Source organism: Agelaius tricolor, unplaced genomic scaffold, assembly GCF_023055355.1.
Source record: "Agelaius tricolor isolate 1412-34295 unplaced genomic scaffold, bAgeTri1.0.p SCAF_107, whole genome shotgun sequence".
In the NCBI taxonomy this organism is placed as follows: Eukaryota; Metazoa; Chordata; class Aves; order Passeriformes; family Icteridae; genus Agelaius; species Agelaius tricolor.
Window position 1 is genome coordinate 89,144 of NW_027269367.1, and position 13,424 is coordinate 102,567.

General features: G+C 45.8%; 1 protein-coding gene across 1 annotated transcript in view; it reads left to right on the forward strand.

Annotated features, from left to right (window-relative positions):
* The window catches only part of EIF3CL (eukaryotic translation initiation factor 3 subunit C like), a 41,240-nt gene that overhangs the window by 26,605 nt on the left and 1,211 nt on the right, over positions 1-13,424 (forward strand). The window contains 5 exon segments of the mRNA XM_071419432.1: positions 66-429; positions 3,545-3,704; positions 9,656-9,721; positions 11,291-11,378; positions 13,098-13,260. Of these exon segments, the coding sequence (XP_071275533.1) occupies positions 66-429; positions 3,545-3,704; positions 9,656-9,721; positions 11,291-11,378; positions 13,098-13,260 (841 nt within the window).

Below are 13,424 nucleotides of genomic sequence, written 5' to 3' on the forward strand. Positions count from 1 at the left end.
TTTTTTACCCAAACCTCCCATTTCTCACCCCAAAACCCCCTTGTCCTCCCCTTTTCCCTTCCCAGATCCTCTACAACCGCACCATGGTCCAGCTGGGCATCTGCGCCTTCCGCCAGGGCCTGATCAAGGACGCCCACAACGCCCTCCTGGACATCCAGAGCTCCGGCCGGGCCAAGGAGCTCCTGGGCCAGGGCCTCCTGCTCAGGAGCCTCCAGGAGAGGAACGCGGAGCAGGAGAAGGTGGAGAAGAGGCGCCAGGTGCCCTTCCACATGCACGTCAACCTGGAGCTCCTCGAGTGCGTCTACCTGGTGGCCGCCATGCTGCTGGAGATCCCCTACATGGCGGCGCACGAGTTCGACGCCCGCAGGAGGATGATCAGCAAGCAGTTCCACCACCAGCTGCGCGTCGGAGAGAGGCAGCCGCTGCTGGGTAGGAGGAGGAGGAGATGGAAGTCGGGGGTTTTGGCACAAAATTTGGGGGTTTGGGGTTGAAATTTGGGGGTTTTGACCCAAAATTTGGGGGTTTGGGGTTGAGATTTGGGGTTCTGAGGTCCATAATTACCTTAGGTCAGTCTTGGTTTGGTTCTTCTATCTCCTAAAATGGAGGTTTGAGAACTTCTGGAGGTTCCTCAGATCATGAATGGAGTTTTTGACCCAAAATTTGGAGGTTTTGGGTTGAGATTTGGGGTTTTGGAGGTCCAAAATTGGGTTCTGAGGTCCATAATTACCTTAGGTTGGTCTTGGTTTGGTTGCTGTATCTCTTACAATGACGGTTTTAGATCTTCTTGATGTTCCTCAGACCAAAATTTGGGGGTTTTGAGGTCTGAAATTGGGTTTGGAGGTCTGAAATTGGGTTCTGAGGTCCAAAATTCCCTTAATTCAGTCTTGGTTTGGTTCTTTTATCTCCTAAAATGGAGGTTTTAGATCTTCTGGATGTTCCTCAGACCATGGATGGGGAGGAGGACCCAAGATTTGGGGGTTTGGGGTTGAAATTTGGGGTTTTTGACCCAAAATTTGGGGGTTTGGGGTTGAGATTTGGAGTTCTGAGGTCCATAATTACCTTAAATAAGTTTTGGTTGGGTTCTTCTATCTCCTAAAATGGAGGTTTGAGAACTTCTTGATGTTCCTCAGACCATGGATGGGGTTTTTGACGCAAGATTTGGGGGATTGGGGTTGAAATTTGGGGGTTTGGAGGTCCAACATTTGGTTCTGAGGTCCATAATTATCTTAATTCAGTCTTGGTTTGGTTCTTCTATCTCCTAAAATGGAGATTTGAGAACTTCTATGATGTTCCTCAGACCATGGATGGGGGGTTTGACCCCAAAATTTGGGGGTTTCGACCCAAAATTTGGGGGTTTGGGGTTGAGATTTGGGGTTTTGAGGTCCATAATTATCTTAATTCAGTCTTGGTTTGGTTCTTCTATCTCCTAAAATGGAGATTTGAGAACTTCTATGATGTTCCTCAGATCATGGATGGGGTTTTTGACCCCCCAAAATTTCAAGATTTTGACCCAAAATTTGGGGGTTTGGGGTTGAGATTTGGGGGTTTGGAGGTCCAACATTTGGTTCTGAGGTCCATAATTATCTTAATTCAGTCTTGGTTTGGTTCTTCTATCTCTTAAAATGGTGGTTTGAGAACGTCTATGATGTTCCTCAGACCATGGATGGTGATACTGATGAAATTTGGGGGTTTTGGGTTGAGATTTGGGGTTTTGAGGTCCATAATTATCTTAACTCAGTCTTGGTTTGGTTGCTGTATCTCTTAAAATGGAGGTTCTGGATCTTCTTGATGTTCCTCAGACCAAAATTTGGGGGTTTTGAGGTCCGAAATTGGGTTTGGAGGTCCAAAATTGGGTTCTGAGGTCCATAATTACCTTAGGTCAGTCTTGGTTTGGTTCTTCTATCTCCTAAAATGGAGGTTTTAGATCTTCTGGATGTTCCTCAGACCATGGATGGGGAGGAGGACCCAAGATTTGGGGGTTTGGGGTTGAAATTTGGGGTTTTTGACCCAAAATTTGGGGGTTTGGGGTTGAGATTTGGGGTTTTGAGGTCCATAATTATCTTAATTCAGTCTTGGTTTGGTTCTTCTATCTCCTAAAATGGAGGTTTGAGAACTTCTTAATGTTCCTCAGAACCAAAATTTGGGGGTTTTGAGATCTGAAATTGGGTTTGGAGGTCTGAAATTGGGTTCTGAGGTCCATAATTACCTTAGGTCAGTCTTGGTTTGGTTCTTCTATCTCCTAAAATGGAGGTTTGAGAACTTCCTGATGTTCCTCAGACCATGGATGGAGTTTTTGACCCAAAATTTGGGGGTTTTGAGGTCCAAAATTGGGTTCTGAGGTCCATAATTATCTTAATTCAGTCTTGGTTTGGTTCCTTTATCTCTTAAAATGGAGATTTTAGATCTTCTTGATGTTCCTCAGACCATGGATGGAGAGGAGGACCCAAGATTTGGGGGATTGAGGTTGAAATTTGGGGGTTCTGAGGTCCAAAATTGGGTTCTGAGGTCCATAATTACCTTAGGTCAGTCTTGGTTTGGTTCTTCTATCTCAAAAAACCAAGATTTCAGATGTTCCTGAGGTTCTTCAAACCAAACTTGGTACTTTTGACCAAAATTTGGAAATTTGGACCCAAAATTGGCTTCTTGAGGTCCATAATTACCTTAATTCAGTCTTGGCTTGGTTCCTTTATCTCTTAAAATGGCGGTTCTGGATCTTCTTGATGTTCCTCACACCAAATCTTGGCTTTTGAACCAAAATGAGGATTTTTTGACCCAAAATTGGCGTTTTTCACCCCAAATCTTCTTCACTTTTCCCCACCTGTGTCTTCACCTGTCCCAGCTCCCCTGAGTCCCTTCCAGACTTTGGAGTTGCCGCCATTTTGTGACCTCCAAAAATTCCATTTTTAACCCCAAAAATTCCATTTCTAACCCCAAAAATTCCATTTTTAACCCCAAAACTCGGGGATTTTTTGCCCAAAATCGCCGTTTTTCACCCCAAAATGTTTTCCCCTCACCAGCTCCCCCCGAGTCCATCCTGGACCTTGGAGCTGCCGCCATTTTGTGACCTCCAAAATCCCCATTTCCAACCCCAAAAATTCAATTTCCAACCCCAAAAATTCCAATTTTTTTACTCAAAATTGCCATTTTTTGCCCAAATTTTACAATTTTCACCCCAAAATTTTGTCCAAGTGTCCCACCTGTGTCTCACCTGTCCAGGACCTTCTCAACACCTGGAGGCGCCGCCATTTTGTGACCTCCAAAAATTCCATTTCCAACCCCAAAAATTCCATTTTTAACCCTAAAAATTGGGGATTTTTTGCCCAAAATCGACGTTTTTCACCCCAAAATTTTGTCACCCAACCAGCTCCCCCCAAGTCATCCTAGACCTTGGATCTGCCGCCATTTTGTGCCCTCCACAAAATCCCCATTTCCAACCCCAAAAACTCAATTTTTAACCCTAAAAACTCGGGTTTTTTACCCAAAACTCAGGGATTTTTTGCCCAAAATCGCCGTTTTTCACCCCAAAATTTCATCCCCTGCCCAGGTCCCCCCGAGTCCATGCGGGAGCACGTGGTGGCCGCCTCCAAGGCCATGAAGACGGGGGACTGGCGCCGCTGCCATCGCTTCGTGGTCAACGAGAAAATGAACGGCAAAGTCTGGGACCTGTTCCCCGAGGCCGACCAGGTGCGGGCCATGCTCGTCAGGTGAGCCCCAAAACCCGCCAGTTTGGACAATTTTGGGTGATTTTTAGTGATTTTGGACAATTTTGAGTGATTTTTTGGCGATTTTTGGCGATTTTTTGTGGGATTTTTGAGGGTTTTGGGAGGGATTTGAGGTGCCCAGGTGAGTCTCAGGTGAGTTCCAGGTGAGTCTCACCTGGACTCATGTGGGGCCAGGTATCAAAATTTGGGGATTTTGGGCAATTTTGGGCGATTTTTGGCAATTTTGGACAATTTTGGGTGATTTTTTGGTGATTTTTGGCGATTTTTTGTGGGATTTTTGAGGGTTTTTAGGGGGATTTTGGGCGATTTTGGGAGGGATTTGAGGTGCCCAGGTGAGGCTCAGCTCAGTCCTACCTGGGCCGAGGTAAAAAAAATTGGGGATTTTTGGCAATTTTGGGTGGTTTTGGGTCATTTTTTGGGTCATTTTTGGGTCATTTTGGGTCATTTTTGGGTGATTTTAGGAGAATTTTGGGGGTTTTTGAGAGTGATTCTAGGGCGGATTTAGGGTAGGAAATGAGGATTTGAGGTTCTCAGGTGAGTCCCACCTGGACTCAGGTACAGCCAGGGATCAAAAATTGGGAATTTTGGGCCATTTTGGGGCATTTTGGGTGATTCTGGACAATTTTTGAGTGTTTTGAGTGGGATTTTTGGGTGATTTTTGAGGGTTTTTAGGGGGATTTTGGGCGATTTTGGGAGGGATTTGAGGTGCCCAGGTGAGTCTCACTTGGCCTCAGGTGTGACCAGGAAATGAAATTTGAGGATTTTGGGCGATTTTTGAGGGTTTTGAGGTGGATTTTTAAGGGAATTTTGAGGGATTTTTGGGTCATTTCGGCCAATTTTTGGGTGATTTTGGGGCATTTTTGGAGGATTTTGGAGGATTTGGGGAGGTTCAAAGTCTGGGACCTGTTCCCCGAGGCCGACCAGGTGCGGGCCATGCTCGTCAGGTGAGCCCCAAAACCCGCCAGTTTGGGCAATTTTGGGTGATTTTTAGCGATTTTGGACAATTTTGAGTGATTTTTTGGCGATTTTTGGCGATTTTTTGTGGGATTTTTGAGGGTTTTTAGGGGGATTTTGGGAGGGATTTGAGGTGCCCAGGTGAGTCTCAGGTGAGTTCCAGGTGAGTCTCACCTGGACTCATGTGGGGCCAGGTATCAAAATTTGGGGATTTTGGGCAATTTTGGGCGATTTTTGGACAATTTTGAGTGATTTTTGGGTCATTTTTGGGTCATTTTTGGCGATTTTGAGTGAGATTTTTGACGGTTTTTAGGGGGATTTTGGGCGATTTTGGGAGGGATTTGAGGTGCCCAGGTGAGTCTCACTTAGGCTCAGGTGTAACCAGGAAATGAAATTTGAGGATTTTGGGCAATTTTGGGCGATTTTTGAGGGTTTTGAGGTGGGTTTTTGAGGGATTTTTGAGGGATTTTTGGGTCATTTTGGGTGATTTTGGGGCATTTTTGGAGGATTTTGGGGGCATTTGGGGAGGTTCAAAGTCTGGGACCTGTTCCCCGAGGCCGACCAGGTGCGGGCCATGCTCGTCAGGTGAGCCCCAAAACCCGCCAGTTTGGGCCATTAGGGGGGATTTTTAGCAATTTTGGGTGATTTTTAGCAATTTTGGGCCATTTTGGGTGATTTTTGGGCGATTTTTGAGGGATTTTTGAGGGTTTTTTGGCAATTTTTGAGGGGGATTTCGGGTAGGAAATGAGAATTTGAGGTGCCCAGGTGAGGCTCACTTGGGCTCAGGTGTGGCCAGGTATCAAAATTTGGGGATTTTGGGCAATTTTTGGGAAATTTGGGCAATTTTGAGTGATGTTTTGGTGATTTTTGGCGATTTTGAGTGGGATTTTTGAGGGTTTTTAGGGGGTTTTGGGCGATTTTGGGAGGGATTTGAGGTGCCCAGGTGAGTCTCACTTGGCCTCAGGTGTAACCAGGAAATGAAATTTGAGGATTTTGGGCAATTTTGGGCGATTTTTGAGGGTTTTGAGGTGGATTTTTGAGGGAATTTTGAGGGATTTTTGGCTGATTTCGGCCAATTTTTGGGTGATTTTTGGGTGATTTTGGGGCATTTTTGGGTGATTTTTGGAGGATTTGGGGAGGTTCAAAGTCTGGGACCTGTTCCCCGAGGCCGACCAGGTGCGGGCCATGCTCGTCAGGTGAGCCCCAAAACCCGCCAGTTTGGGCCATTTTGGGTGATTTTTAGTGATTTTGGACAATTTTGAGTGATTTTTTGGCGATTTTTGGCGATTTTTTGTGGGATTTTTGAGGGTTTTTAGGGGGATTTTGGGCGATTTTGGGAGGGATTTGAGGTGCCCAGGTGAGTCTCAGCTCAGTCCTACCTGGGCCGAGGTAAAAAAAATTGGGGATTTTTGGCAATTTTGGGTGGTTTTGGGTCATTTTTTGGGTCATTTTTGGGTCATTTTGGGTCATTTTTGGGTGATTTTAGGAGAATTTTGGGGGTTTTTGAGAGTGATTCTAGGGCGGATTTAGGGTAGGAAATGAGGATTTGAGGTTCTCAGGTGAGTCCCACCTGGACTCAGGTACAGCCAGGGATCAAAAATTGGGAATTTTGGGCCATTTTGGGGCATTTTGGGTGATTCTGGACAATTTTTGAGTGTTTTGAGTGGGATTTTTGGGTGATTTTTGAGGGTTTTTAGGGGGATTTTGGGCGATTTTGGGAGGGATTTGAGGTGCCCAGGTGAGTCTCACTTGGCCTCAGGTGTGACCAGGAAATGAAATTTGAGGATTTTGGGCGATTTTTGAGGGTTTTGAGGTGGATTTTTAAGGGAATTTTGAGGGATTTTTGGGTCATTTCGGCCAATTTTTGGGTGATTTTGGGGCATTTTTGGAGGATTTTGGAGGATTTGGGGAGGTTCAAAGTCTGGGACCTGTTCCCCGAGGCCGACCAGGTGCGGGCCATGCTCGTCAGGTGAGCCCCAAAACCCGCCAGTTTGGGCAATTTTGGGTGATTTTTAGCGATTTTGGACAATTTTGAGTGATTTTTTGGCGATTTTTGGCGATTTTTTGTGGGATTTTTGAGGGTTTTTAGGGGGATTTTGGGAGGGATTTGAGGTGCCCAGGTGAGTCTCAGGTGAGTTCCAGGTGAGTCTCACCTGGACTCATGTGGGGCCAGGTATCAAAATTTGGGGATTTTGGGCAATTTTGGGCGATTTTTGGCAAATTTGGACATTTTTGGGTTATTTTTGAGGGTTTTGAGTGGGATTTTTGGGGAATTTTTGAGGGTTTTCAGGGGGATTTAGGGCGATTTTGGGAGGGATTTGAGGTGCCCAGGTGAGTCTCACTTAGGCTCAGGTGTGACCAGGAAATGAAATTTGAGGATTTTGGGCAATTTTGGGCGATTTTTGAGGGTTTTGAGGTGGATTTTTGAGGGATTTTTGAGGGATTTTTGGGTCATTTTTGGGTGATTTTGGGGCATTTTTGGAGGATTTTGGGGGGATTTGGGGAGGTTCAAAGTCTGGGACCTGTTCCCCGAGGCCGACCAGGTGCGGGCCATGCTCGTCAGGTGAGCCCCAAAACCCGCCAGTTTGGGCCATTTTGGGCCATTTTTAGCAATTTTGGGTGATTTTTAGCAATTTTGGGCCATTTTGGGTGATTTTTGGGCGATTTTTGGGTGAATTTTGGGGGATTTTTGAGGGATTTTTGGGTGATTTTTGGTGATTTTTGAGGGGGATTTCGGGTAGGAAATGAGAATTTGAGGTGCCCAGGTGACGCTCACTCAGGGTCAGGTGTGGCCAGGTATCAAAATTTGGGGATTTTGGGCGATTTTTAGCAATTTTGGACAATTTTGGGTGATTTTTGAGGGTTTTGAGTGGGATTTTTGGGTGATTTTTGAGGGTTTTTAGGGGGATTTTGGGCGATTTTGGGAGGGATTTGAGGTGCCCAGGTGAGTCTCACTTAGGCTCAGGTGTAACCAGGAAATGAAATTTGAGGATTTTGGGCGATTTTTGAGGGTTTTGAGGTGGGTTTTTGAGGGATTTTTGAGGGATTTTGGGTGATTTTGGGGCATTTTTGGGTGATTTTGGGGGGATTTGGGGAGGTTCAAAGTCTGGGACCTGTTCCCCGAGGCCGACCAGGTGCGGGCCATGCTCGTCAGGTGAGCCCCAAAACCCGCCAGTTTGGGCCATTTTGGGCCATTTTTAGCAATTTTGGGTGATTTTTAGCAATTTTGAGCCATTTTGGGTGATTTTTGGGCAATTTTTGAGGGATTTTTGAGGGTTTTTTGGCAATTTTTGAGGGGGATTTCGGGTAGGAAATGAGAATTTGAGGTGCCCAGGTGAGGCTCACTTGGGCTCAGGTGTGGCCAGGTATCAAAATTTGGGGATTTTGGGCAATTTTTGGGAAATTTGGGCAATTTTGAGTGATGTTTTGGTGATTTTTGGCGATTTTTTTGTGGGATTTTTGAGGGTTTTTAGGGGGATTTTGGGAGGGATTTGAGGTGCCCAGGTGAGGCTCAGGTGAGTTCCAGGAGAGTCTCACCTGGACTCATGTGGGGCCAGGTATCAAAATTTGGGGATTTTGGGCGATTTTTGGCAATTTTGGGGAATTTTGGGCGATTTTTGGCGATTTTTTGTGGGATTTTTGAGGGTTTTTAGGGGGATTTTGGGCGATTTTGGGAGGGATTTGAGGTGCCCAGGTGAGTCTCACTTAGGCTCAGGTGTGACCAGGAAATGAAATTTGAGGATTTTGGGCAATTTTGGGCGATTTTTGAGGGTTTTGAGGTGGGTTTTTGAGGGATTTTTGAGGGATTTTTGGGTCATTTTGGGTGATTTTGGGGCATTTTTGGGTGATTTTGGGGCATTTGGGGAGGTTCAAAGTCTGGGACCTGTTCCCCAAGGCCGACCAGGTGCGGGCCATGCTCGTCAGGTGAGCCCCAAAACCCGCCAGTTTGGGCCATTTTGGGCCATTTTTGGCAATTTTCGACAATTTTGAGTGATTTTTGGGTGATTTTGGGCCATTTTTTGGGTGATTTTTGAGGGTTTTTAGGGGGGATTTAGGGTAGGAAATGAGAATTTGAGGTGCCCAGGTGAGGCTCACTCAGGGTCAGGTGTGGCCAGGTATCAAAATTTGGGGATTTTGGGCAATTTTGGGCGATTTTTGGCAATTTTGGATGATTTTTGGGTGATTTTTTGGCGATTTTTTGTGGGATTTTTGAGGGTTTTTAGGGGAATTTGGGCGATTTTGGGAGGGATTTGAGGTGCCCAGGTGAGGCTCACTTAGGGTCAGGTGTGGCCTGGTATCAAAATTTGGGGATTTTGGGCAATTTTGAGCGATTTTTGAAGGGTTTGAGGTGGATTTTTTAGGGATTTTTGGGTCATTTTGGGTGACTTTTGGGTGATTTTGGGGCATTTTTCGGCCATTTTGGGCCCATTTTCAGCCATTTTCCGCCATTTTGGGCCCATTTTCAGCCATTTTGGAGTCATTTTCCGCCATTTTGGGGCCATTTTGGGGGCATTTTCAGCCATTTTGGGGCATTTTGGGTAATTTTAGGGATTGGGGGCGTGGCCAGGTGTGCCCAGGTAAGGAAATTTGGGTCATTTTGGGGCCATTTTGTGGCCATTTTGGGGCCATTTTCAGCCATTTTGGGTCATTTTGGTGCCATTTTCAGCCACTTTCAGCCATTTTGGGGCCACTTTGGGGCCGTTTTCAGCCATTTTGGGGCCGTTTTCAGCCATTTTGGGGCCATTTTGGGGCCATTTTCCGCCATTTTGGGGCCATTTTGGAGCCATTTCGGAGCCATTTTGGGGCCATTTCGGAGCCATTTTGGGGCCATTTTGAAACCATTTTGGGCCCATTTTCCACCATTTTGGAGCCATTTTGGAGCCATTTTGGAGCCATTTTGGGGCCATTTTGGGTAATTTTGGGTCAGGAAAGGGGAATTTTGGGGTTTCCCAGCTGTGACCCCCCCTGTCCCTCCGCAGGAAGATCCAGGAGGAGTCGCTCCGCACGTACCTGTTCACCTACAGCAGCGTCTACGACTCCATCAGGTGAGGCCGATTTTGGGGCAAAAAACGGCGATTTTGGGTCCAAAATGAGGGATTTTGATATCTCCAAAAATGGGGAATTTTAAAGGAAAAAATTGTGGATTTTTGAGGTAAAAAATGTGAATTTTGGAGGTAAAAAATGTGAATTTTTGAGATAAAAATTGGGGAATTTTAAAGGAACTTTTTTTTTTAATTTTTGAGGGGAAAATTGTGATATTTTGAGGTAAAAAATGTGAATTTTGGAGATAAAAAATGGGGAATTTTAAAGCAATTTTTTTTTAATTTTTGAGGGGAAAATTGTGATATTTTGAGGTAAAATATGTGAATTTTTTAGATAAAAAATGGGGAATTTTAAAGGAAAAAATTGTGAAATTTTGAGGTAAAAAATGTGAATTTTTGAGGTAAAAAACTTGGATTTTGGAGATAAAAAATTGGGAATCTTAAAGCAATTTTTTTTTTAATTTTTGAGGAGAAAATTGTGATATTTTGAGGTAAAAAATTGGGGATTTTAAAGGAATTATTTTTTTCATTTTTGAGGGGAAAATTGTGATATTTTGAGGTAAAAAATGTGAATTTTGGAGATAAAAAATGGGGAATTTTAAAGCAATTTTTTTTTAATTTTTGAGGGGAAAATTGTGATATTTTGAGGTAAAATATGTGAATTTTGGAGATAAAAAATTGGGAATTTTAAAGGAAAATTTTTTTGAATTTTGGAGGGGAAAAATTTGGATTTTTGAGGTAAAAAATGTGACTTTTTGAGATAAAAAATGGGGGATTTTAAAGGAAGAAATTTTGAATTTTGGAGGGGAAAATTGTGATATTTTGAGGTAAAAAATGTGAATTTTTGAGGTAAAAAAAAATGTGAAATTTTGAGGTTAAAAATACGGATTTTGTGGCAAAAAACGGTGAATTTAAGGTAAAAAAAGGTGAATTTTTAGGCTAAAAGTTGTGGAATTAGTAGGGAAAATTGTGAATTTTTGAGCTAAGAAATTGTAAATATTGAGGTTGAAAATTATGAATTTTGAGGGGAAAACCGGTGAAGCTTGAGGTAAAGATTTAAGAACTTTTGAGCTAAAAATTTGTGAATTTTAAGGTAAAAATTGTGAGGTTTTGAGATGAAAAATTGAGAATTTTAAGGTGAAAAGTGGTGAATTTTTGAGGTAAAAATTGTGAATTTTGAGGTTTAAAAAATGGCAATTTTTTAGTCTAAAAATGGTGAATTTTGAAGTAAGAATATGCAAATTTGGAGGTTTAAAAATGGCAAATTTTTAGTCTAAAAATGGTGAATTTTGAAGTGAGAATATGTAAATTTTGAGGTTTAAAAATGGCGAATTTTTAGTCTAAAAATGGTGAATTTTGAAGTAAGAATATGCAAATTTTGAGGTTTAAAAATTGCATATTTTTAGTCTAAAAATGGTGAATTTTGATGTAAAAAAACAGGATTTTCAAGTAGATATTTTTGTAATTAAAAAGGGGAAAAAAATCGAATTTTTGAGGTTAAAAAATGGTGAATTTTGATGGAAAAAAGCAGCAAATTTTGGGTTAAAAAGCGATGAAATCTGGATTTTCCAGCATGGAGACGCTGGCGGCCATGTTTGAGCTGGACCTGCCCACGGTGCACGGAATCATCAGCAAAATGATCATCAACGAGGAGCTGATGGTGGGGACACCTGGGGACATTGGGGACATTGGGGACATTGGGGACACACCTGGGACAGCTGGGGACATTGGGGGCACCTGGGGATACCTGGGGACATTGGGGACACACCTGGGGACACACCTGGGGATGCTGGGGGCACACCTGGGGACATTGGGGACAGCTGGGGACAGCTGGGGACATTGGGGACACACCTGGGGACATTGGGGACACACCTGGGGACACACCTGGGGATGCTGGGGGCACACCTGGGGACACCTGGGATACCTGGGGATGCTTGGGACACACCTGGGGACATTGGGGACACACCTGGGGACATTGGGGACACCTGGGGATACCGGGGACACAGCTGGGGACACTGGGGGGACACCTGGGACAGCTGGGGACACACCTGGGGACATTGGGGACACCTGGGGACATTGGGGACACCTGGGGACACACCTGGGGACACACCTGGGGACATTGGGGACACCTGGGGACATTGGGGACACCTGGGGACATTGGGGACACACCTGGGGACAGCTGGGGACACACCTGGGGATACCTGGGGACACACCTGGGGACAGCTGGGGACACACCTGGGGACAGCTGGGGACATTGGGGACACAGCTGGGGACACACCTGGGGACACCTGGGGACATTGGGGACACCTGGGACACACCTGGGGACACAGCTGGGGACACCAGGACACACCTGGGGACATTGGGGGCACCTGGGGACACACCTGGGGACCTTGGGGACAGCTGGGGACACACCTGGGGATACCTGGGGGGACAGCTGGGGATACCTGGGGACACCTCTGGGGACACCTGGGATACCTGGGGATGCTGGGGACACCTGGGGACACACCTGGGGACACCTGGGACAGCTGGGGCCAGGTGTGACCTCAGCTGAGGGGGTGATTTGGGGCCAATTTCAGGGATTTTGGGGCAGTTCTGGAGCAGTTCTGGATCAATTTTGGAGCCTTTTGGGGCAGTTCTGGGTCAATTTCCGTCCTTTTGGGTCAATTTTCGTCCATGTGGGGCAGTTCTGGGGCAGTTCTGGGGCAGTTTTGGGTCCATTTTGCTCCATTTGGGGCAGTTTTGGAGCCATTTGGGGCAGTTTTGGCTAAATTTTGGTCCATTTGGAGCCTTTTGGGGCAGTTTTGGAGTCTTTTAGGGGCAGTTTTGGGTCAATTTTGGTCCATTTGGGGCAGTTTTGGGTCAATTTTGGTCCATTTGGGGCAGTTTTGGAGCCTTTTGGAGCCTTTTGGGGCAGTTCTGGAGCCTTTTGGGTCAGTTTTGGAGCCTTTTCGGGCAGTTTTGGGTCCATTTTGCTCCATTTGGGGTAGTTTGGGGCAGTTTTGGACCCATTTGGAGCAGTTCTGGAGCCTTTTGGAGCAGTTCTGGAGCCTTTTGGGGCAGTTTTGGTCCATTATGGGGCAGTTCTGGAGCCTTTTGGGGCAGTTTTGGAGCCATTTGGGGCAGTTTGGGTCAGTTTTGGAGTCATTTGGGTCAGTTTTGGGTCCATTTTGGAGCCTTTTGGGGCAGTTTTGGAGCCATTTTGCTCCATTTGGGGCAGTTTTGGAGCAGTTCTGGAGCCTTTTGGGGCAGTTTTGGACCCATTTGGGTCAATTTTGCGTGGTTTCGGAGCCATTAGGGTCAATTTTGAGCAGTTTTGGGTGGTTTTGGAGCCTTTTGGGGCAGTTTTGGTCCTTCTGGCTCTCACCTGTGCCCCCTTTAGGCCTCCCTGGACCAGCCCACGGCCACGGTGATGATGCACAGGACGGAGCCCACGGCCACGCAGAACCTGGCGCTGCAGTTGGCCGAGAAGTTGGGGAACCTGGTGGAGAACAACGAGCGGGTGCTGGACCAGAGGCAGGGAGCCTACGGGGGCTACTTCAGAGGTGAGCACAGCTGGGCACAGCTGGATACAAATGGGACACACCTGGGGCACACTTGGATGTACCTGGAGAGACCTGGGGTACAGCTGGGCACACCCAGGGGCACCTATGGGCACAGCTGGAGGCACCTGGGGCACAGCCGGATACAACTGGGACACACCTGAGGG